At 57.2% G+C, this 23,004-nt stretch overlaps 3 protein-coding genes across 5 annotated transcripts; all 3 read left to right on the top strand.

Moving 5' to 3' along the window:
• The first annotated feature begins 340 nt into the window (after positions 1 to 340).
• Positions 341 to 4,420, top strand: LOC132675659 (izumo sperm-egg fusion protein 1-like). Of its 2 annotated transcripts, XM_078439557.2 has the most exons (9): positions 341 to 1,082; positions 1,459 to 1,533; positions 1,872 to 1,955; positions 2,211 to 2,237; positions 2,594 to 2,674; positions 2,859 to 2,959; positions 3,210 to 3,363; positions 3,648 to 3,957; positions 4,183 to 4,420. In XM_078439557.2, exons 1-9 carry the CDS (start codon positions 848 to 850, stop codon positions 4,373 to 4,375), a joined length of 1,260 nt encoding a protein of 419 aa, XP_078295683.2. In that variant the 5' UTR covers positions 341 to 847; the 3' UTR covers positions 4,376 to 4,420. The 2 variants fall into 2 exon arrangements, with proteins under 2 accessions (XP_078295683.2, XP_078295684.2); XM_078439558.2 differs by lacking the exon at positions 2,211 to 2,237.
• A 701-nt stretch (positions 4,421 to 5,121) lies between these two features.
• LOC144614711 (izumo sperm-egg fusion protein 1-like) lies at positions 5,122 to 9,074 on the top strand. Its single transcript, XM_078439566.2, has 9 exons — positions 5,122 to 5,778; positions 6,202 to 6,276; positions 6,656 to 6,742; positions 7,014 to 7,034; positions 7,387 to 7,467; positions 7,654 to 7,754; positions 8,007 to 8,160; positions 8,454 to 8,628; positions 8,854 to 9,074. Exons 1-9 carry the CDS (start codon positions 5,544 to 5,546, stop codon positions 9,044 to 9,046), a joined length of 1,122 nt encoding a protein of 373 aa, XP_078295692.1. The 5' UTR covers positions 5,122 to 5,543; the 3' UTR covers positions 9,047 to 9,074.
• Positions 9,075 to 9,179: 105 nt separating this feature from the next.
• Positions 9,180 to 22,706, top strand: RASIP1 (Ras interacting protein 1). Of its 2 annotated transcripts, none has more exons than XM_060651652.3 (12): positions 9,180 to 9,443; positions 9,649 to 9,789; positions 10,446 to 11,131; positions 12,609 to 12,964; positions 15,606 to 16,259; positions 17,485 to 17,522; positions 17,755 to 17,906; positions 18,013 to 18,128; positions 19,894 to 20,137; positions 20,344 to 20,516; positions 21,547 to 21,694; positions 22,266 to 22,706. In XM_060651652.3, exons 2-12 carry the CDS (start codon positions 9,653 to 9,655, stop codon positions 22,463 to 22,465), a joined length of 2,904 nt encoding a protein of 967 aa, XP_060507635.1. In that variant the 5' UTR covers positions 9,180 to 9,443; positions 9,649 to 9,652; the 3' UTR covers positions 22,466 to 22,706. The 2 variants fall into 2 exon arrangements, with proteins under 2 accessions (XP_060507635.1, XP_060507636.1); XM_060651653.3 differs by having other exon boundaries at positions 18,025 to 18,128; positions 22,266 to 22,705.
• The last annotated feature ends 298 nt before the right edge of the window (positions 22,707 to 23,004 follow it).

Genomic DNA, 23,004 nt, shown 5'->3' with positions numbered 1-23,004 from the left:
GAAACAGGACGCCGGGGTGCTGTTGGGACTTGAAGCAGGGTAAGAATCGGGGACCCGGGGATCCTCACGCCTCCTACTTCAGACCCAAGAGCCAGTCCCCAGGCATCTCCCATAAGAGCACCCAGGAGTTAGGCTCCCATCCTTCTCCTCCACCCACACTCATTAGTCTGAGCCACCCCTCTGCCCCAACCCGACCGCTCAAGGGCCTCATCTGGAAGGAATGGATAGATGAAAAGTTCTAGCGTGAGAGGGGGCGGTCTGCATCATCCTGGAACCATAGGCGGAGCCTCCCTTTGTTGCCGTCCAATCAGACTCAGAGTTGGATTTCTGGGCGGGGCCAATGAAGCTTCCTGGGAGTGTCTCTAGGGAAGTCAGGGGCCCAGTGTAGGCAGGTAGAAGGCGGCGGCTGTGGGATTCCATTGTACTTTGAGGCGATCCTCGAGCCTGACTCCAGTCATAAAGTTCTCCACATCACGTGACCAACCTCACTCTGGCTCCAACAACATCCTTAATATTATTCATGGCAAAATAGACTGGAGGGAGGTGGCCGGCTCGTCCCTCTAAATGCCCTCAGCCTGGATTCCGCTATTCAGTGAACCCTACGTGTATTCGACGGTACAACCTTCAAGCTCAAGGTCGGAGAGCGGCTGTTTAGGGTGCATCGGGACTCCGGACTCCTCGGTTTCCTAACCGAGAAGTGGGAGCCCAACAAATTGGGGGTCTTGTCTCGGGGAAAGGGTTCTTTCCCCTTAGCGATCGCTTCCTCCTCCGTGTGGGGTGGGCGGACCCTCCCCATAAAGTCCAGATAGTCCTGGTGGGTTCTGCTGGGGCTGAGCGCTCTGGGGAAATGGGTCCCCAAGTTGCCCTCCTGGTGGCGGCGCTAGCGGGCTGCCTGCTTCTTGCCCGGAGCTGTATCACGTGTGATGAGAGGGTTGTGAAGCAGTTGGACGCCTTGGAAAAAGAATACCTGCGAACCCACCTTGCCCCCGGGCGGCAGAGAGAAGTGATGGAAAAGATAAGAGATACCGTCGACAGTTTCAAGGACCTGCCAGATATACAGTCTACCTTCAATGGGGCTGTCGGTGAGGGCACGGGGGAGCGTGGGAACCCTGGGTCCTGGGAAAGGAGGGGTCTAGTGTTAGAATTGCTAGGGGCAGGGGGCGACGGGAGGGAAATGCTGAAGGCAGTCTACTGGGTTCGGGCGTGGAGAAGGCTGGGATGCAGAATCCAGGCCTTGCCAGGCCTAGGAATACACTTCCCCTATAGGCCTTACCTTGCCATTTTGGATAAAAACTACAACTCCCAGCAGGCAACGGGCGGGCAATCGCTTTACAGCCCCATCCTTGCCCAGGAGCCACATGGGTATTGTAGTTTGTAACACTAGCTGAGCCAAGGAGACCTTAAGGCTTGGAATCTGAGGTTAGAGCTCCCCTCCCCGTATCCCCTGTTCCCCTCCAGATGAGGCCACAATGAAAATGGCAGCGTCGAGTTTTCTGAAGAGTATGAAACTTATCACAAACCGTGGTTTAAGAGGTAAATGCACACACGGGCCAGGGGAGAATCTCCAGAATCTTTTGGCTCTGGAGTCAACCTGCCTAGGTTCAAATCCCCCCACCCCCGGTCATCCCCTAGCTGCGTGGCCTTGGAGGAGGTTTTCCGCCTCTAAAATGGATCATAACGGTGCCTGGACACCAGCCCTCGCTTAGCTCAGTGGCCCGCATGGTTAAGTGGTCATTCAATTTCATTGTCGCTCCCTGAGAAGTCCCCAACGGGAACTGGCATGCCCTTCAGACAGAGGCAAACTTTCTGCACCTCACTCCTGGGGTGGGGAGCGGAGGGGTCGCACTCCCTGTCACCCTGCTTCTTCCCAGATGACACTTTCGTGAAGGAGTTCTCCGCGATGTTGACTCGGGAAAAGGAAACGTTTCGGCGCGATGTCGCTCGGTTTCACGGAGGTGAGGGAAGATGGGCTCCGTCAGGGACCACAGCCCCTTCCTCCACCAGTCCCAGGGTCTCTGTCCCCAGCCCCCTGCTTCTCTACGTCCAGCCCCTCACCTCTCCCGACCGCGCCCTCCCTTGGACCCAGAGCTCCAGGCACCCGGGTCCTTCCTCCCTCCAACCCAAGAGCCCAACCCCCACCTATTCCTTGGCCCCCCTCTCTGGTGTCCTTTACCTTTGAAATCTGATTATCATTTCATCGTTTTCTCCAGGTGAGGATTCTTGTCCCAACAAATGTGGTGAGTCCAGATTATGGGAACTGGTTTTCTATCCTTCATCCTTGCCCCGTGAATACCCAGCCTTTCTCCTCCGGCTTTGGGTCTCGGTGGTTCTTCCTTCCCCACGTCTGAGAGGTTCCTGGTCCCCAGTAGTCCTTCTGCACAGCCGACTTCCTGGCCTGCGGGTCCCCTTCTCTGGGCGCTCTTTTCTGAGACTGGTTACACCCCTCTTCAGGGAGGACTGCCCTCTAGCCCCGCCCCTTGGGCTGACCTCTAGGGATTAGGCGCCTGACCTTGCCCCAGACCTTGGCCCTGCCCTCTCCGTGTAACCCCTTCTCTCGGGGTGCCGAATTACAGCCTCGTTCATGCCCCTTCAGGTGTATTGTTGCGGCTTCTGAGGTGGTGCGATTCTTGCCTGCTGCACACTTACCCTTGTCGAAAGTCCACAGATTGCGGACGTGAGAGGGCTGGCGCCAGCGGGAGGGGTTGGCGCAGGAGGGGCGGAGCCAGGAGAGAGGGAGTCTTGACAGGGCGGAGACTGAACCTGGCCTGTTAGCAAAGAAGGGCTTAGACCCGGTTGGAGGGAGTTGATGGAGAGCCTGGAAGCACGAGGAAGCACCCCACCGTTACCCTCGTCCCCAGTGCGCCAAATCAACGTCCATGAAAAGGAAGACTTGGTCCTGGACTGTGAGCTCGACTGGCACAAAATTGCTACAGGCGCGACCGGTTACAGCTTTTACAGGGTGGGCCCTTCGACCCCAAGTCCATGAGGGTTGTGAGCCCCCGACTCCTGTAGCCACAGGCTTGTTCCCACAATCCCTGTGACCCATGACCTACAGGTTTGCCTTCTACGGATCCCCGGCGACCCCACGCCCTTACGGGTATACCCTGGACTCCCATCTCTCCCCTGAGGTCTCCTGATGCTCTCGCCCCTGTACTTCCCCAAACCCTGAATTCCCCAGGCCCCTGTGACCCCTTGAGCTTTGGGTCTAGGTTTGGGGGAGCAAAGCTGACAGCTTGCTGTACATGGGGAAATGGCCCACCCTGACCAAGCAACTGGTGAGGCCCGCGGATGCAGGTACCTACCGCTGCGCGTTGGGCACTCCGGGAGTGAGCCTATTCTCGGCCATCCGTTTTGAAGTCACAGGTCAGTGCTGTTGACAGAAGTGTGGGGTTCGGCTTCGTGAAAACGAAGTGTGGGATTCAGTTGGATTAAAACTTCCTGTCGGAGTGTGGTTTCAGGCCACGGGGGTGTGGCTTCCTGGCCTGGGTGTGGCCCCCAGCCACCTTGACCTGCTTTCTGCAGTTAGGGTTGGGAGTATCTCCTGGGAGGCCTGGGTGTTGGGGACGGTTGACGTGGCGAGAGCTTGCCTGGGTCAGGACGGGCCCTTGGGACGCTCTCAGGTCCGTTCTTTTCCTCTTCTCTATCAGTGTTGCCTCGGAAAATCATCTCGGCGATGGTGACATCGTCCAAGTCTGCAACCATTGGAGCCCAGTCACCAACCATTGGAACCCAGTCACCAACCACTGGAACCCAGTCACCAACCACTGGAACCCAGTCACCAACCATTGGAATGCAGTCACCAGCCATCAGAACCGAGGCCGAGGAGGAAATCTGGGATGACCTTTCCCCAACCCTCGAGCCCTCAGAGTGTTCAAAGCCCGAAAATGTGCAGACCGGCCGTCTGATAGGGCTGCTTCTCTGGTGCTTTTTCCTGCTGATCATAGGATTTTTCACTGGGTGAGCCAACCACTGAAGAAGGCAGGGCTTGGCGTGAGGGGCAGGGTCTCCACCTTCCTGATGTGGGAGGGGTCTTGTGGGGTTTAGAAAACTGGGAGGGGCTCACCTACATGGGCGAAGCTTGGGTCATTGCTAGAAAAGGATCAAATACAGGGAGGGTGGGAGGGGTGTCCCTCAGTCAGGACCTAATCTGTTACCGCATTTTGCACCCTACCCGTCCCCCAGCGTACTTTGCTTTCGGTCTGGGATGGTGATCGATTCCATAAAGTCCAGATTCCGCACCGACAAGGTAGCTGCTCCACAGGACCAGCTTCCACAGGGTTGGCTGTCACAGAGCCAGCTGTCACACGACCAGCTGTCACAGAGTCCGCTTTCAGAAACCCAGGTTCCGAAAGCTGAGAAACTTCCGGAGGAATAGGCGACAGTACCAAGGTGCAAATAAAGATTTATCTGGTTGTCTCTACATCAGGTTCATTTCCTCAGGTCTGACCCTCGGTTTTGGTTTCCCCAGAGGAGAGGTCTGGGCTGGTCTCCTGTCCTAGAAAGAGAGACCAGGAACCGTGTCCCTTCGTCGTGGCAGGGCCTCACTGGCTGAGATGTAGTTCCAGAATTAGAAGTGGGAAGGACCAGTCCTACCTAATTCTCCCCACCCCCACCCAGGTCCGGTCCTCTCCAAGGAACCCTGTCCCCACATTTACCATGGGTTTCCTCTTGCCTTTTCCTGTCCTGCAGCCAGTGCTGGGAGCTGGGGCAAAGCCTGACAGGAACAGTGGGGCCAGGAAGCCACCAGGGCCGGGGTGCTGTTGGGACCTGAGGCAGGGGAAGACCCAGGCATCCGGGGGTCCACACCCAAGAGCCCGTCTCCAGCAATCTTCATCCCAGCACCCACGAGCTAGGCTCCCATCCTTCTCCTCCACCCAGACTTACGAGTTCACCCCAGCCCCCAGCATGGCAACCCCACCACTGAGGGCCTAGTCTGGGGGGACCAGATGAACTTTCTAGTCTGAGAGGGGGCTGTCTGCTTTGTCCTGGAACCATAGGCGGAGCCTCCCTTTGTTGCCGTCCAATCAGACTCAGAGTTGGGTTTGTGGGCGGGGCCAAGAAAGCTCCCGGGGAGCGTCGTCTCTAGGGAAGTCCGGCGGGGGGGGGGGGGGGGGGGCGGGCCAGGTAGTAACGTAGAAGGGGGAGGGTGTGGGAATTCCTTGTAGATCGGGGTGAAAGGTGACCCTGGCTCCAGTCATAAAGCCCTCCACATCACGTGACCAACGTCACCCTCTCCCCAACAACATCCTTATTTTCAGTCTTGGGAAATCGAGTGGAAGACGGTGGCCTGCTCGTCCCTTCCAAAAGCCCTCAGCCCGGTTTCGGCTGTTCCGCTACAACATTCAAGGTCAAGGTCGGGCAGCGGCTGTCTAGGGTGCCTCGGGACTCCGGACACCTCGGTTTCCTAACGGAGAAGTGGGAGCCCTGCAAATTGGGGCTCTTCGTCTCAGGGATAGGCTTCTTTCCCCTTAGCGATCACCTCCTCCGAGTGGGGTGGGAGGACCCTCCCCGGGGTTCTGTGCGGGCTGAGCCCTCTGGCCTCAATGGGTGCCCAAGTAGCCCTCCTGGTGGCGGCGCTAGCCGGCTGCCTGCTTCGGGCCCGGAGCTGTGTCATTTGTGATCCAAGGGTCGTGGCCGCGCTGGACGCCTTGGAAAAGGAATACCTGCCTACCCACCTCGCTCCCGGGCGTCACAGACAAGTGATGGAAAGGATAAGAGAAACCGTGAGGGATTTCCGGGACCTGCCATATTTAGAGGACACCTTTATGGGGGTTATCGGTGAGGGCAGGGTAGAGAGTGGGAATCCAGGGTGGAGGGAAAGCAGGGGTCTGGTGCTCGGATATTTGGAGGCGGGGGAGGGACGGGACGCAAGGGCTGGAGGCAGAGTCTGCTGGGTTCGTGAATGGAGAAGACTGAGATGCCGATTCCAGGCCTTCCCCTGGGCAAAGGAATACGCTGTTTCCCTAGTCCTTACCCTGCAATTTTGTAAAAAAAACAAACACACAAACCCACAGAAAAAAAACCAAAAACAACAAAACTACATCTCCCAGAAGTCAACGGGCGTGCAATCCATTTACAGCCCTGGCCTTGCCCAGTAGCCTCATGGGTATTGTAGTGTTTGACACTAGCTGAGCCAATGAGACCTTAAGGCTTGGAATCTGAGGTCTAACTCCTCTCCCCGCATCCTCTGTGTCCCTCCAGATGAGGCCACAATGGAAACGTCAGTCTTAAGTTTTCTGAGGAGTGTGAGACTTATCAGAAACAGTGGTGTAGCAGGTAAATCCACACAGGGGCCACGGGAGGGGCTCCAGAAACTTTTAGGGAAATGATTTTTGGTGAGGACGGGTCTGGTAGTGGCTCTGGAGCCCACCTGCCTTGGTTCAGCTACAGGCCTGGCCACCCCTTAGCTGTGTGGCCTTGAGAGAGGAATTTCCCTGGTTTGTCACCTCTAAAGTGGGTCCTAACAGTGTCTGCACACCAGGCGCCGCTTAGCTCAGTGGCCAGCATTGTTAAGTGGTCATTCAATTTCACTGTCCCTCCCTGAGATGGCCCCAAGGTGGAACGCCAGCCTCTTCAGATGGAGGCAAACTTCCTGCATCTCCTCCTGGGGTGGGTGGGACGAGGGGAAGCACTCTGTCACCCTGCTCTTTCCCAGATGACACTTTCGTGAACGAGTTCTCCTGGATGTTGACTCTGGAAAAGGCAGCCTTTCAGGGCTATGTCGCTCGGTTCCAAAGAAAGGGTGAGGGACGATGGGTTCCATCAGGGACCACAGCCCCTTCCCCCAACAGGTCCAGGGTCTAAGTCCCCAGCCCCTGCTTTCTATGCCCAGCCTCTCACGTCTTCCCACCGCGTCCTCCCTGGGACCCAAAGATCCAGACATCCGTGTCCTTCTTCCCTCCATCCCAAGAGCCCAAACGCAACCTATTCCTTCTCCCCCCTCTCATCTCCTTTAACAGGAATCTGATAATCCTTTTTTGTTGTTGTTTTGTTTTTTCTTCCTTCTGAGGCAGATTTCTGTCCCAACAAATGTGGTGAGTCCGGATTACGGGAACTGGCTTTCTATCCTTCATCCTTGCCCCGTGAATACCCAGCCTTTTTCCTCCGGCTTTGGGTCTCCCTGGTTCTTCATTCCCCCCGTCTGAGAGGTTCCTGGTCCCCAGTAGTCCTTCTGCACAGCGGACTTCCTGGACAGCGGGTCCCATTCTCTGGGCGCTCTTTCCTGAGACTGGTTACACCCCTCTTCAGGGAGGTCTGCCTTCTAGCCCCACCCCTTGGGCTGAAGTCTAGGGATTAGGCGCCTGACTCCGCCCCAGACCTTGGCCCTGCCCTCTCCTTTTAGCCTCGCCTCTCAGGGCGAATACAGCCTGGATCTTGTCCCTTCAGGTACAATGTTGCAGCTTCTGATCTGGTGCAGTAACTGTAAAAAGCAGCTTCACGCTTGTCGAAAATCCAGAGATTGTGGGGGTGAGAGAGCTGGGACCAGCCGCAGGGGTGGGCGCCAGGGGGGCGGAGCCAGACTTGTGACACCGCCCGGGGGGGGCGGAGACTGTAGCCCGCCCACCAGAGAAGGTGGGACCGCCACCGAGTGGAGGGAGTTGAGGGAGGACCAGGAACCTTGAAGAGGCAAAGGAGCACAACCTGTCTCTCCAGTGCTCCAAATCAGTGTCCATGAAACGGAAGACCTGATCCTCGACTGTGAGCTCGACTGGCATAAATTATCCCAAGGCCTGACCTATTACAGCTTTTACAGGGTGGGCCCTTTAACCCCAAGTCCATAAGGCTTGTGTGAGCGCCGACCCCCTCATCCACAAGCTTGTTGCCACAATCCCCATGACCCATGACCTACCAGGTTTGACTTCTAGGGATCCCCGGGGACCCCATGCCCTTACCAGTAACCCTGGACTCCCATCTTCCCCACTGAGAGCCCGTGATGCTCTCACACCTGTACTGCCCCAAATCCTGAATTACCCCAGGCCTCTGTGACCCCTTGAGCTTGGGTCTAGGTTTGGGGGAGCAATCCTGAGACCTTGGTGTACAAGGGGAAACGGCCCACCCTGATCAAGCGACTGGTGAGGCCAGAGGATGCGGGTAACTACCGCTGCGAGTTGGGCACTGAGCGATCCGGCCCAGCCACGGTCATCCATTTTGAAGTCACAGGTCAGAGCTGGGAGTCGACAGACGTATGGGACTCAGGGTCCTGGGTTTGGGGGGCAGTCAGCTTCAGCGAGCGACCTGGGGGGCCTAACTTTCTGTCGGGGTGTGGTTTCAGGCCAAGGGAGTGTGGCTTCCTGCCCAGGGTGCGGCCACCTCTCACAGTGGCCTGGCTTCAGGCAGTGAGGGGCGTGCTTATCTCCTGGGAGGCCCGGGTCCTGGGGAAGGTTGGCGTGGACAGAGCTTGCCTGGGCCACGACCGGCCTTCCCAGGACTGCTCCTTCTCTCTCCTCTGTCAGTGTTGCCCAAAAGAGTCATCGAGGAGATCCCGAAATCAAACCCCGGGACCCAGTATCAGCGGTTTCGATCCCTCAAGCCGACAGAGTGTCTGAATCCCAAGGACGCGCTGAGAGGCTTTCCGTTCGAGATGCTGATCTGGGGCTTTGTGTTTCTGATCATCGGCTTTGCCACCTCGTGAGCCGCCTCCGGGAGAAGGCAGGGCTTGGGGCGAGGGGCGGGGTCTCCGACGTCCTAACGTAGGAGGAGGTGTTAGGGGGAGGGGCTTAGAAAAGAGGGGCGTGCTTACCTAGGGCTGCGAAGCTTGGGTCATAGAAAAGGATCAGATCTAGGGAGGCTGGGAGGGGTGTCCCTCACTCAGGACCTAATCTGCTTACACGATTGCACCGCACCCTTCCCCAGCGTACTTTGCTTTAGGTCTGGGACCCTGATCGATTCCGTCAAGTCCTGGGTCCGTACCGACAAGGCAGCAGCCCCAGAGGACCAGGGTCCCCAGAGTCGGCAGTCACAGAGCCCGGTGTCACACAGTCAGCCTTCACAGAGCCAGGTTCCGAAGGTACCGAACGAAAAGCACACCGTACCAAGGCGCAAATAAAGATTTATCTGGTTGTCTAAATATCGGATTCATTTCCTCCGGTCTGATCCTCACTTTTGGTTTCCCAAGGAGAGGTCTGGGGCGGGTCTCCTGTCCTCGGAGAGACTGGGAAGTCAGTTCCCTGTGTCAAGGCAGAGCCCAACTAGCTGAGATGTAATTCCACAATCAAGGAGTAGAGAAGGGCCTGCCCTACGCAGATCTCCTCCCCCAGGCCCGGTCCCCTCACAGGACGCCCCCTCCCAGCTCTTCCTGCCGGGTTTCCTCTCGCCTTTTCCTGTCCCCCACCCAGTGCTGGGAGCCGGGGCAGAAGCAAAGGCTGAACGGGAACAGCGGGGTCAGGAACCAACCAGGGCCAACGGAGCCAGGGCCCCGGGGTGCTGTTGGGACCTGAAGCAGGGTAAGAACCAGGGAGCCAGGAGTCCAGACCCCTCCTCCCTCAGACCCAGTGGCCAGTCCCCACCCATCTCCCATCCCAGCACCCAGGAGCTTAGCTCCCATCCTTCTCCTCCACCCAGACTCAGGAGTTTGAGCCCCAGGCCCCTCCATCCCAAACCCCACTACTCGGGGCCTCAGGAGTTGGGGTCTTACCCATCCTTCCTTAGGGCCATGCTATCTGGTGAACGGAAGGAGGGCGGAAGCCCCCGCTTCGGGAAGCTCCACCTCCCCGTGGGCTTGTGGATCAATTCTCCCAGGAAGCAGCTGGCCAAGCTGGGACGCCGCTGGCCTAGCGCCGCCTCTGTTAAGTGAGTGCCCACCTCCCCCAGGCCCCTGTCCCTCCTCTACCTACCTCCCAACTGTCCTCGTTTCTGATCCAGTCTCTGTACCGGGGAAGGCCAGGGGCCCCGAGCGTTGACTGCAGTTCCTTTCCGGAATGGGCAAGTGAGGTAGCGGGCTGGAGGAGACAGACAGTGGGCCACAGTGCTCTCAGAGTCCGGTCGGGGAAGAGTCGGGCCTGGATAGGGGCCCTCGCTGGATGGACAAGGCGATGGGGATACAGGGGCAAGGGTTTGATTCCCCTTCCTTCCTCCCCTCCCTGCTTACCTCTTGCAACTTCCTTAGGTGCCACTCACCTTCATTTATTTCTCTCTCTCTCTCTCTCTCTCTGACTCTGGCCTCTGCCCAACTCCGTATCTGTACACTCGCGTCTCTCCCCCTTCTGTGGGTCTCTGTCTCCCTCTTTATCTGTGTCTCTGTCCCTCTCTTTCCCTGGGTTTCTTTTGCTCTTTCGGTCCGGATCTGTGTCCCCTCTCAATGGGTCTCTCTGTCACTCTCCGGGTCTCTGATCCCTCCGTCTGGGTCTTCGCCCACCTCCTTCCTTCGTCTTCCACCGTCGGCCTCCATCCTGGCCTGTCTCTCTCGGTCTCTTTGCCGCCTCTCCGCGCCCCTGGCGGGTTCCCAGGTCTTCTTCCTCGGACACGGGGAGCCGCAGCAGCGAGCCGCTGCCCCCGCCGCCGCCGCACGTGGAGCTGCGGCGAGTGGGCGCGGTCAAGGCGGCCGGGGGAGCCTCCGGGAGTCGCGCCAAGCGCATCTCCCAGCTCTTTCGGGGCTCGGGGACCGGGGCCACGGGGTCCGGCGGCGCGGGAGGCGCCGGGACTCCGGGGGGCGCTCAGCGCTGGGCCAGCGAGAAGAAGCTGCCTGAGCTGGCCGCGGGCGTGGCCCCCGAGCCCCCGCTGGCCGCCCGCGCCACGGCACCCCCGGGGGTCCTCAAGATCTTCGGCGCCGGGCTGGCGTCGGGCGCCAACTACAAGAGCGTGCTCGCCACTGCGCGCTCCACGGCACGCGAGCTGGTGGCCGAGGCGCTGGAGCGCTACGGGCTGGCGGGGAGCCCCGGCGGCAGCCCAGGCGAGAGCAGCTGCGTGGACGCCTTCGCGCTGTGCGACGCGCTGGGCCGGCCCGCGGCGGGCGGCGTGGGCAGCTGCGAGTGGCGGGCGGAGCACCTGCGCGTGCTGGGCGACTCGGAGCGTCCGCTGCTGGTGCAGGAGCTGTGGCGAGCGCGGCCCGGCTGGGCGCGCCGTTTCGAGCTGCGCGGCCGCGAGGAGGCGCGCCGCCTGGAGCAGGAGGCCTTCGGCGCGGCGGACAGCGACGGTGAGCCGGCGGGGGCCCGACTCCGGGGGCGGGGCGGAGCCTGTCCCGGAGGCGGGGCCAGCGGGGAGGCGGGGCGGGGCTTGGGGGCCGGGATCTGTGGGGCCTGAGAGACCAGGGGTAGGCTGGAGGCGGGGCCCCCGGGAGAAAGTGGGAGGGGGGGAGGAATGGGAGGAGCCTAAAGCCCCGGGTCAGGTCGGGGGCGGGGCTGGGGCTAGACCGGAGTTATTGCCAGAGTGGATGGGCGGGGCTTGTGATGGGGTGGGGGGCGCCTGCTGAAGACAGTAACCCAGAGCCAGAGGTGTTGAGTGGTGGTGGTCGTCCGCGTGGCTAGAAGGCCTCTCGCGAGAGGCAGGGCCGACGTCGATTAAGCCTCTAAGGGGGAGGAGCCTGGAGAGTGAAGAAATGGTGGGCTTGTTTGGGGTCGAAAATGATCCAAGCTTTAGGAGCGCCTGAGTGGCTCAGTGGGTTAAGCCTCCGACTTCGGATCGGATCATGATCCATGATCGCTCGGTCCATGAGCTCGAGCCCGGCGTCGGGCTCTGTCCTAACAGCTGGGAGCCTGGAGCCTGCTATAGATTCTGTGTCTCCTTCTCTCTGCCCTTGCCCTGCTCGTGCTCAGGCTCATGCTCTCCCTCTCTTAAGAATAATTAAAAAAGCAGATCGAAGCTTCAGAGGATCTGACCTTGGAGCAGGTGGATCTCGGCTGGGTTGGCTGCAGACTGTGGGTGGGAGATTTGAGGGTGGGGCATGGGAAATGAAGACGTAACACCATCAAGGGCTTACATGCTGGCCTGGCCTTTGAGGAAACGTTCCTGGAACAGGAGGTGGTCCCCTTGGTGAGACAGTAAGTGCAGAGCAGGGCCCGGCAGGGATGGAGCCTGGCTCTAAGGGAGGGGCTGCTCACAGAACCTCCTAACGCTTTTCTGTTTCTGAGCCTCCCCCATCGGGGACACAGAGTGGTGTAGCGGTCAACCTCCTGAGCTCTGAACTCTGGCTTGGATTCCGATCCGTTCTTTGTCGGTTCCGCTCTGCAAAACCCTAGGGGAAGATGAAATCGGAAAATGTATAAAAGGGTTTTAGCACAGGGCCTGGCACATAGTGGTCGCCTAATAAAGAATGGCAATTACAACCATCACTGTCTTTTTTTTTTTTTTTCCCCAAAAAGCATTGCTTGAGCGCCTACTGTGGGCCACACATTATTTAGGGCCCTGGGGGAATACAGTGAGCACGTGACAGATGAGGTTCCCACCCTCCTAGATTTCGCGGCCTAGTGAGAAACAAATCACTAGTTCGTTCCTTCCGTTCACCATCACCCACTCTGTGCCAGGCACAGGGAACAGCATATACAGAAAACTAAACGTGGGAAGCAGCCTCACCTCTCTGTGGTCAATTTTTTGTCTCTTTATCATCTCGGTTCTCCGACCGTGTCTCGGTCTCTTTGGAGTCTCTTGCCTCATCCCTCTCCGTCTCTCCGCAGGCACGGGTGCCCCCTCGTGGCGGCCACAGAAGAATCGCTCCCGGGCGGCGTCCGGAGGGGCGGCCCTGGCCAGTCCGGGCCCGGGGTCCGGGTCAGGGCCCCCCGCTGGGTCCGGGGGCAAAGAGCGCTCGGAAAACCTGTCCCTGCGGCGCAGCGTGTCGGAGCTCAGCCTGCAGGGTCGCCGGCGGCGGCAGCAGGAGCGCAGGCAGCAGGCGCTTAGCATGGCCCCAGGGGCAGCCGACACCCAAATCGGACCTGCTGACCCTGGCGACTTCGATCAGTTGACCCAGTGCCTCATTCAGGCTCCCAGCAACCGCCCCTACTTCCTGCTGCTCCAGGGCTACCAGGACGCTCAGGTAAGGCAGCCCCTCCTACCCCGGAGAGAACTATGCTCCGACCTTCCTGCGACCTTACTTCGTCTGCAGGGCGACAAAATTACAACTCCCAGAATCCCCTGGGTCGCGGTAGTCTCAGGTTTGTGGGAAGGTGTGGGCCCAGCAAGGTAGGGTTCCAGGGTAGGAGAGGTCATTGTGGAAGACAGGGGATGGGGGGGAAGAGGTGAAAGTCGTGGAGGTTGATGGCTGGAAAAGATTTTGCTGGAAGAACAAGTGGGGAATGGTTCATTTCATGCAATGTTGGGGGAAAACACTGTCTTTGTCTGTCAAGGGGGAATGCGAGAGCCTATCGTAGAAAAGGGATCTCCTTGTAAGCGTCTATTTCTTGATGAGGAGTAATTGAACTGTCTATCTTGTTTGGGAGGAAGATAATTTCATTGATGTATGGGATCTTGTTCTGGGTAAGCGTATATTTTCTTGGAAGGAGCGGACTAACCCACTTTCTAAGCGGGTTTACACTGGAATGATTTGACTCTTGTTAGGGGACGTAGGTGGTACGGATGCTTCTGTTTTCTATATTTGGGTGACAATAGAACTTGCTTGAGTGTTAGGCAGCAGAGAGGGAGAAAGGATTAGCAGATAGTAGAAAATGATTCGTGGGTTAGTGGGAAATTGTTTCATTAATAGAAATGTAATGTACTCTTGGAAAGACTCATTTGTGTGTGTGTGTGTGTGTGTGTGTGTGTGCGCGCGCGCGCGCGCGCGCGCGTGCGCGATGATTGGGGGAGCCATGTTTGTGGTGTTGCCCAACTTTGAGTAACAGCAGTACAGCCAAGTTCCACAGGTACTGCTGGGAATCAGTGGGAAAGCCCACTCTAGAAGGTAGTGGAGCTCAGCAAATAGTCCCATTTGTGCTGTCGGAGAGCGATCCAGTTGGGTTCGGTGGCCTGTGCGTGGGTGTGTATGAGTGAGAGGTTAAGACTATTGAGAGAAGGGCTTGCGTGGAAGAATTCATTCCTCCTTACTGGGGCAAGTTCCTTACAGGGAGGGGTTTGCAGACAAGGTTGGAGAATAGGAGAGCCTGTTTTGGGAAGAGGGGGAACGTTGGGAGCATCCATTCTTTTGAATGGGGTTCATGAGAAATTCCTTTCTAAGAAAGAGGCTTCTATGGAAGTATTCCTTCCTGGGGAAGAGTAATCAGAGGTACATCTCTTGGGGAGGAATTTATTTGCACTCATCTATTCATGAGTGGCTATAACCCGGGAGTTCATTGTGGGCACTGTGGAATCCCTTCTGGGGTTGAGTAATTTTAGAAAAGGGTTTCATGTATTTTGGACCATTCCATTGCTTCAAACAGGGAGGGATAACAGGAGATCTTACCTTCGGAAGGTGGTCATACTGGAAAGATCCATTTTCTAGAGGCAGATGAACAAGTCCGTTGTAGGAAGGGGTCTCTTTGGAAATGTCCATCCATGAGGTAAAGGTAATGAGTTCAGGGTAGGATTTATGGATATCAGGATGACTATTGTCCCAACGTGAATAGAGAACAGAGAGTCTATTTTAGGAAGGGAGCCAGACTGAGCTCTTCCATTTTTGTAGGATGGAGATGGGAGAGTCATTTAGGAAGGGGGTCTTCTGGAATGCACCTCTTCATTTGGTGGATGAAATGGGACACTCCATTATAAGAAGAGGGTCTCCTGGAAAACATCTATTCATAAGGTGTGGTTACTAGAAGACCCACTATATGGAGAGCTCCATGGAGAATGTTCTTTGTTGGGATGAGAATACTGAAAGCATCCATTGATGCAAAGGAGAGGATCTTTGGAATCCTCTATCGTGGGAGTGGGGGTAGTAGGTGAGTCCATTGCATTATTATTTCTCCTTGGAAGCGAGTTCAGCATGGGGTGGGGGAAAATAAGGGTCCTTTGTAGAAAGGGGGTCTCCCTGGAAGTGTATGTTCATGGGGTGGACATAATGGAAGCAACCTTTGTTCAAAGGGGGCAGTTGCCTTAAAGATATCCGTCCTGTGTCTTGGAAATATTCAGAGAAGCTCTTATTAAAAGGGGAAATGTCTTTGGAAGTCCCCATTCTGGTGGTGGAAGGACTGGCAAATGGGGCCAGGGGTAGAGACATGGGAGGGCTCACAGTAGAAAGATGTCCTTGGAAAGTTCCATTCTTTGAGGGGCAAGTGAATGGGCAGTCCACTGTAGTCATGGGGGTGTGGTGCTCTTGGAAGCACCCCTTCTTTGGGCTCTGTATCATGGGAGAGTGCATTGTGGGAATGGATTTCCTTGGAAGGGTCCATTCAGAAGAGGTGAGAAGAGGGGGGGCGTCTCCTTGGAGAAATGTCTCCTGGAAAACATCAATAATTTCAGGGAGGGCAATTACAGAACTCATGTCAAGAAAGGGGTTTCCTTATACGTAGCCAGTCTTCCAGATGGGCGTTCTGGACCAGTCCATCGCAGGAGGTGCCTTTGAAGAGTCCACTCATGGTTAGGGGAAGCAATTGCTGAGGCTTTGGGGGACCCCAGGAGATCTCCTTGAAAGCGTTCATTCTAAGCGAGGTGGTGGATGGGAGAGTCCTTTGTGGCCAAGGGTCCCCTTTGGAAACATCCGTTCCTCACGGAGCTGTGTCTCTCCTGTACCTCCACCTTCCCTCCAGGACTTCGTGGTGTATGTGATGACGCGGGAGCAGCATGTCTTCGGCCGCGGCGGGAACTCCTCGGCCCGCGGTGGGTCCCCGGCCCCGTATGTGGACACCTTCCTCAATGCCCCCGACATCCTGCCGCGGCACTGTACGGTGCGTGCCGGCCCTGAGCCCCCGGCCATGGTGCGCCCGGCCCGGGGTGCCCCGGTCACGCACAACGGGTGCCTCCTGCTGCGCGAGGCCGAGCTGCACCCTGGCGACCTGCTGGGGCTGGGCGAGCACTTCCTCTTCATGTACAAGGACCCCCGCGCTGGGGGCTCGGGGCCAGCGCGGCCGCCGTGGCTGCCCACCCGTCCGGGGGCCTCCCCGCCAGGCCCCGGCTGGGCCTTCTCCTGCCGCCTGTGCGGCCGGGGCCTGCAGGAGCGCGGCGAGGCGCTGGCGGCCTACCTGGATGGCCGCGAGCCGGTGCTGCGCTTCCGGCCCCGCGAGGAAGAGGCGCTGCTGGGTGAGATCGTGCGCGCAGCAGCGGCCGGCGCCGGGGACCTACCACCGCTGGGGCCGGCCACGCTGCTGGCGCTGTGCGTCCAGCATTCAGCCCGGGAACTGGAGCTGGGCCACCTGCCGCGCCTGCTGGGCCGTCTGGCCCGGCTCATCAAGGAGGCTGTCTGGGTGAGTGCCTCCAACCGCCGTCCAACCCCGTCTGCTCCCCGTGGGCTTCCCCCAGCCTCTCGTCGCCCCCTGCCGCCCGTTTGGAAGTCGAGCAGGATGAAGCCACCTCTCCCCTGATGCTTAGGAGGGGCCTGGGCTCTCCAGTAAGGGATCTCGCGGGGTGCTGGGAGTGGTGGATTCATCCGCGGTGCCGGAAGAGAAGGCAGCGAAGAACCACCTTTGCGGCTCTGGGATAATGGGAGAAACGATTCCGGGAGCCGGGGGAAGAGAGCTCCTGGGATGAGAAGTCAGGAGAGACCCTTGTGGGAGGTGAGGCGGGCAGCCCGTTGGGCCCGAAGCTTTGAACAGTAGTGGGCAAGACCGTGCTTGGAGGCGAGGGAGGACAAATCCATCGGACCTACAGATGGAAGTACCTGGGAGAAATCATCCAGATTTCTGGATTTTGCGGGGGAGGTTAAAGTCACCATCCAATTGAGCTACGGCTTCTCAGAGCGAGGGTTAAAGAAGGGCCTGGGCGGTAAGAAGAAACTTCTATTTGAGCAGAAGTGGGCCCGAGGGAGGTAGACCGCCTGCAGTTATAGGGCTTTGTATTTTGTTTTCTTTTTGTAAGTTTATTCTATTTCTTTTGAGAGAGAGCGCGCGCACGGGCGCAAAAGTGGGAGAGGGGGAGAGAGAGAGAATCCCAAGCAGGCTCTGCACTGCCCACGCAGAGCCGGGTGTGGGGCTTGAACTCGGGAACTGTGAGATCGTGACCTGAGCTGAAGTCGGACGCTCAACCGACTGAATCACCCAGGCACCCCTAGGGCTTTGTGTTTTAAAAGGTATGGAGAGGTGAGGGACGGACGCAGGGGTGGCTCAGTCGGTCAAGTGACTGAGTCCCGTTAAGGAACTGACTCACGGTTCCTGAGTTCAAGCCCCACATCCAGCTCTGGGCTGACAGCTGGGAGCCCGGAGCCTGCTTCAGATTCTGTGTCTTCCTCTCTCCCTTCCTCTCCCCCACTCACACGTACACACACTCTCTCTCTCTCAAAAATAAACATTAAAAAAGAAAAAAAAAAAAAAAAGGTACAGAGAGGTGAAACCATTCTAAACCTGGGGGTTAGGGTCCATTTGAGCGTGGAGAGGCTGTGTCAAAAAGGTGCTTCCAGAAATGACCAGGGTATTAACTCATACGTCTCTCTCCCTCAATTCCACGCGCCTTGATTCTGAGCTTACTGTTCTCCAGGAAAAGATCAAGGAAATCGGAGACCGCCAGCCAGAGAAGTAAGAGAAATTCTGGGAAGAAGGGTTATAGAGGGATGCAGGGGTGGGGCTCTGCAGGCAGGCTCTTCCTTGGCCCCCAACTTTTCCAGCTGTGAAATGGGGATTGGCCTCTGCCCTCAATTAGATCCAGAGCTCGGGGTTTGGACACTATGGTGGGGGTTGGGCAGAGATCACCCCACCCCCATTACAATAATGGACTGTCCCATTAATGGGTCCTTTCCTCCTTCTCCAGCCACCCTGAGGGAGTCCCCGAGGTGCCCTTGACTCCCGAGGCTGTGTCCGTAGAGCTGCGGCCACTCATGCTGTGGATGGCCAACACCACGGAGCTGCTGAGTTTTGTACAGGAGAAGGTGCTGGAAATGGAGAAGGAGGCCGACCAGGAGGGTGAGCTCTGACCCAAGCGCAGGCCTGTCCGGGATCCCTGTCATTCCCTCTACTTGGGGACTTGGGCTCCTGCCTGTCAGCCTCTGGTTCTCTCTCTTACCCCCAGGCCTGTCCTCAGACCCACAGCTCTGCAATGACTTGGAATTATGTGATGAGGCCATGGCCCTCCTGGATGAGGTCATCATGTGTACCTTCCAGCAGTCTGTCTACTACCTCACCAAGGTTGGTCTTGTCCCCTGCTGCCTGTTTGACATAACCTCGCTTCCTGTTTGCATTACATCGTGTTGCTCTGACATCACTTCCTAGTCGACCTTGTGAGATTTCCCGCTTCTCTGACATCACTTCCTGTTCACCCCAGGGCTTTGCTGTTCTGATACCCCTTCCTGTTGGAGCCTACATCACTTCCCGCCTTTCTGGCTTCTTCTCCTGGGTCTGCATCTGTCCCCTCGTGACAAGTGAACTTTACGACCTGGTCATATCACCCTTATCATTTTCTCAAGCTCCTGTTTTCTTTTTCTTTTTTTAAATGTTTTTATTTTTGAGAGAGAGAGAGAGAGAGACAGAGCGCCAGTGGGGGATGGCCAGAGAGAGAGAGGGAGACACAGATTCCGAAGCAGGCGGGGCTCGAACCCACAAACCGTGAAATCATGACCTGAGCCGAAGTTGGACGCTCAACTGACTGAGCCCCCCAGGTGCCCCTCAAGCTCCTGTTTTCTTTTTTTTTTTTTTTTAAATTTTTTTTAACGTTTATTTATTTTTGTGATGGAGAGAGACAGAGCATGAATGGGGAGGGGCAGAGAGAGAGGGAGACACAGAATCTGAAACGGGCTCCAGGCTCTGAACTGTCAGCACAGAGCCCGACGCGGGGCTCAAACTCACGGACCGTGAGATCGTGACCTGAGCTGAAGTCGGACGCTTAACCGACTGAGCCACCCAGGCGCCCCAAGCTCCTGTTTTCTAAGTCCACTCTTCAGTGACTGGTAAATTAGATAGATGATAGATAGATAGATATCAAATAGTGTCAGGCACTGTCACTTAAACTAAAAGTCCTCTGTAATCAGGCTTCGCTTCCTGTTTGCTGACTTCATTTCCTATAGCTCCGAATTCACTCCCTTTTCCAAGCCACAGACCTTCTCCCTGGAGTGCTAGTCCTGAGGACCTGCTTTCTCCCCCAGGCCTCCAACCACCCTTGACCTTGATATTGCTCCTTGGAATTCTCAGGGTTTCAGGCTTACCGTGGGTCTGAGTCCCTGTCTGTAAACGGAGCGGGGATCTTTGGGGACTGATCAACGTAAAGATGTTCCTTAAGCAGCCTGGATTTGTGAAGCCCTTTCCTCCAAGGCTTCGCTTCCTGTACATTCCTGCCACGTGTGGCTTTATTTCTTCTTCGGCTCTGACCTCATTTCCTGTCCTTGGCCCGATCTCACTTTCCACTGGCTCACTGCCACTTTGCTCCCACTTCCTGACTCTCTATTCTTTTTCTTTCCTTTGGGAATTCTGGATAAATCACTCTTTGACTGAAGGGGGCCTCTTTGTTCAGCGTCCTTTGTCCTCCACGAGCTGTCCGTGTTGAGAAACACAAGTCCCGGGGCGCCTGGGTGGCTCAGTCAGCTGAGCGTCGGACTTCAGCTCAGGTCCCGATCTCATGGTTCTTGAGTTCGAGGCCCGCGTCGGGCTCTGTGCCGACAGCTCGGAGCCTGGAGCCTGCTTCGGATTCCGTGTCGGCCCCTCTCTCTCTGTCCTTCCCCCACTTGAGCTCCGTCTCTTTCTCTCGCTCAAAAAGAAATAAACACTGAAAAAATTTCAAGGCTTGAGGCGTCCCAGGCCTGATGAACGCCGGAAAGCCACCTGGAAAGTAGGGATTTGCTCACAGAGGCCTTTAGGGTGTCGAAGGTGGAATGGGCTCTAATTCCCAGAAGCTCTACCGCCCAGAAGCTTCCAGGAAGGTGTAGTCCAATCATTTGTTTCCATCTCTGTATCTTCTTAGACTCTGTATTCAACGCTGCCTGCTCTCCTGGATAGTAACCCTTTTACCGCCGGGGCAGAGCTTCCCGGGCCCGGCGCCGAGCTGGCGGCCATGCCTCCGGGGCTGAGACCCACCCTGGGCGTGTTCCAAGCAGCCCTGGAACTGACCGGCCAGTGTGAGCTGCATCCGGACCTCGTGTCTCAGACTTTCGGTTACTTGTTCTTCTTCTCCAATGCGTCCCTCCTCAACTCGCTGATGGAACGAGGTGCGGGTCAGATCGGGGAAGGGGCAGGGACGAAGGGGTGGGAGCCATCGGGACCCAAGTCAGTTCAGAACATACCACAGGATCAGGCCTCATCTTTAGAGAGTCTGGAGAGCAAGCTCCAGATCCCAAGCTGAAAAATAAGAAGGGTCCGGGAGGCAGGAGGGCAGAGTCCCCGCACCCATTCCCCTTCCTAACCTTCCCCACAGGTCAAGGCCGACCTTTCTATCAATGGTCCCGAGCTGTCCAAATCCGGACCAACTTAGACCTCGTCTTGGACTGGCTGCAGGGGGCCGGGCTGGGCGACATTGCCACTGAATTCTTCCGGAAACTCTCCATAGCTGTGAACCTGCTCTGTGTGCCCCGCACCTCCCTGCTCAAGGTGATTCCCGATCCCTGACCTCTGACTCCCCAACCCCCCCCCCCCCATCCATCCTCTGTATTCAGCCCACCCTTGACATCCCCTTGGCCCTCACGTTATCCCCAGTCCCAGCGCAGACACCGTGGGTGATGCACTGGCAGTTAGAAGCCAGCCCCAAGCGTCCAAAGTGCACCTGAATCCCAGTGGGACTTCCGAATAATAGTTTCCAAGGCTCCCTCCCTCAGTCATGCTGGTTCCGAAAGTCTGGTATGAGACCAAGGAATGCGACAGTCAAAACATTCATTGAACGTAAACTAGATACCAAACACTGTCAAGCACTGCTCATTGAGTGGTGATTAAGCCTCATGAAATAGGTTATTAATTGACCGTTTGTTACAGACAAGGAAACTGAGATTCGGGCAGGATAAGTTCCTTGATTTCTTTTGTTGATATTTCTCAGACTTTTACAGAGCACTTAATAAGCACCAGGCCGTGTTCTAAGTATTTTACGATCTTGCCATATTGAAACCTCAGAACAACCCTATTAGGTGGTGCCTAATCCCTCCACCCCCAATTTACAGATGAAGAACCTGAGGCACAGGGACTTGCCAGAAGGTAATGAGTAGTCAAGCCGGGATTTTTGAACCCAGGCAATCCGGGTCCACCGCAATGATGACTTGGTTGTCATCTCAGTTCAGTAGATCCAAACTTTATTTTAAATTTTATTATTTAAAAATTTTTACATTTATGTCTGCACAGAGCCCGACGCGGGGCTCGAACTCACAAACTGTGAGATCATGACCTGAGCCGAAGTCGGAAGCTTAACCGACTGAGCCATCCAGACGCCCCACAAATCATTTTTTTTTTTAAGCCGAGAGCACCCCCTTTCTCACCATCACTTTGGTGACAGCCTGGCTTCGCAGTCACAATCTGGCTGCACAGACACCACGGCCGACCCCCTACATCGGTACCCTCTAGGGGGGGCCTTCCATTCAGGCTTTCTCAGCTGTCCCATAACGACCACCGACTTCTCACCTCATCTTCCCACCAGGCTTCTTGGAGCAGCCTACGAACTGACCACCCCACGCTGACCCCTGCTCAGCTTCACCATCTGCTCAGCCACTACCAGCTGGGTCCTGGCCGTGGGCCACCACCTGCCTGGGACCCTCCCCCTGCAGAGCGAGACGCTGTGGACACAGGTGAGGCACGGTGGGGACAGAGGCACGGGGGCTGTCAGCTGTCTTCTGGCCTCAGGACCTAGGAATCCATAGCCCCTTCCTCCTTCTGACCCAGGATTCTGGACCCTTAACCCTTTCCTCCCTCGAGACCCAACAAGTGATGGGCCCCAACTCCCTCCTCCGCCAGGATACGGGATTTCAAGCCCCAGCTCCTCCTCTTTCCCCCCCCCCCCCCCCCAGGGTTCAGGCCCCCAGCCCCTTCCCCCGACAACCTACCCTTCTCACCCAGGGGCTCGGGTTCCAGGCCCCTCCACGAAGGAATCCGTAAAACTAAGTTCCCAGGCCTTCCTTCCTCAGACCCAAGAACCCAACTACCTCGCCCGTCTCCCAGGCAGCGGTGGCCTCTCTTTCTTTGTCTGAACTACAACTCCCATGATGCTCGGGGACTCCCAAGACTCGTGTTTGAGTGGGTCCCGCTCCGGGAATTGCTGGTTGAAGTCTGTCCTTCCCTCGGGGGTGACGCAGCCTCTCTCTAACACCGCTGCCTCACGCCCATTTTCAGAATTTGACGCCGTCTTCTTCTGTCTCCTAGGGGACATCTTCGAGAGCTTCTCCTCCCATCCGCCCCTCATCCTGCCCTTGGGCAGCTCGCGCCTGCGCCTCACGGGTCCCGTGACGGACGACGCCCTGCACCGCGAACTGCGCAGGCTCCGCCGCCTCCTCTGGGATCTGGAGCAGCAGGAACTGCCGGCCAATCACCGCCACGGACCTCCCGTGGCCACGGCTCCTTGAGGGCCAATAACCAGCGAGCGCGCGACCCTTGAAAATTCTTCGGCTTCTGCTCCCTGGAGCCCGCCCGAGCTCAGGGCTCTCTGGGAGTTGTAGTTCTATCCCCCGCGTGGCATGCCGGGAGTTTGAGTTTTCGGGTCGTAGAGGATGGGACAGTGGGAAGACGGGCTTGGGAGGTGAGGGCGAGGAGCAAGGAATAAAGGTATCTGTGGTGTTGGCACCGCCTCGCTTGTTAAGACTTGGGAACGCTGGCGATGATGATTTTCTGCGGATTAGAGCACCAGGTTCCTCGACTGGAGCCTTGAGTTCTTGCCGAGGCCCCGGGGGTATTTATAGCCTCGGCCTCAGCTTGCCCTGGGGCTTGTAATCCAAACCGGGAGCCCTGGGGCCTCGCAACGCATTTCAGGACAGAACCCTAAGCTGGGTCGGCCAGGTATCAGGCCCTCGGTCCTGCCAGCGGGAACCAGCCATCTCTCCCTCGGACCCCAAAGGCCATACTCCAGCCCTCTTCTCCCTCAGACCCGGGAGTCTGGGTCCCCCGG

The sequence above is a fragment of the Panthera onca genome, chromosome E2, assembly GCF_046562875.1.
Source record: "Panthera onca isolate mPanOnc1 chromosome E2, mPanOnc1 haplotype 2, whole genome shotgun sequence".
Lineage (NCBI taxonomy): Eukaryota > Metazoa > Chordata > Mammalia > Carnivora > Felidae > Panthera > Panthera onca.
Note: the sequence above shows the minus strand (reverse complement) of the source record. Positions and strands in the feature narration are given on the sequence as shown.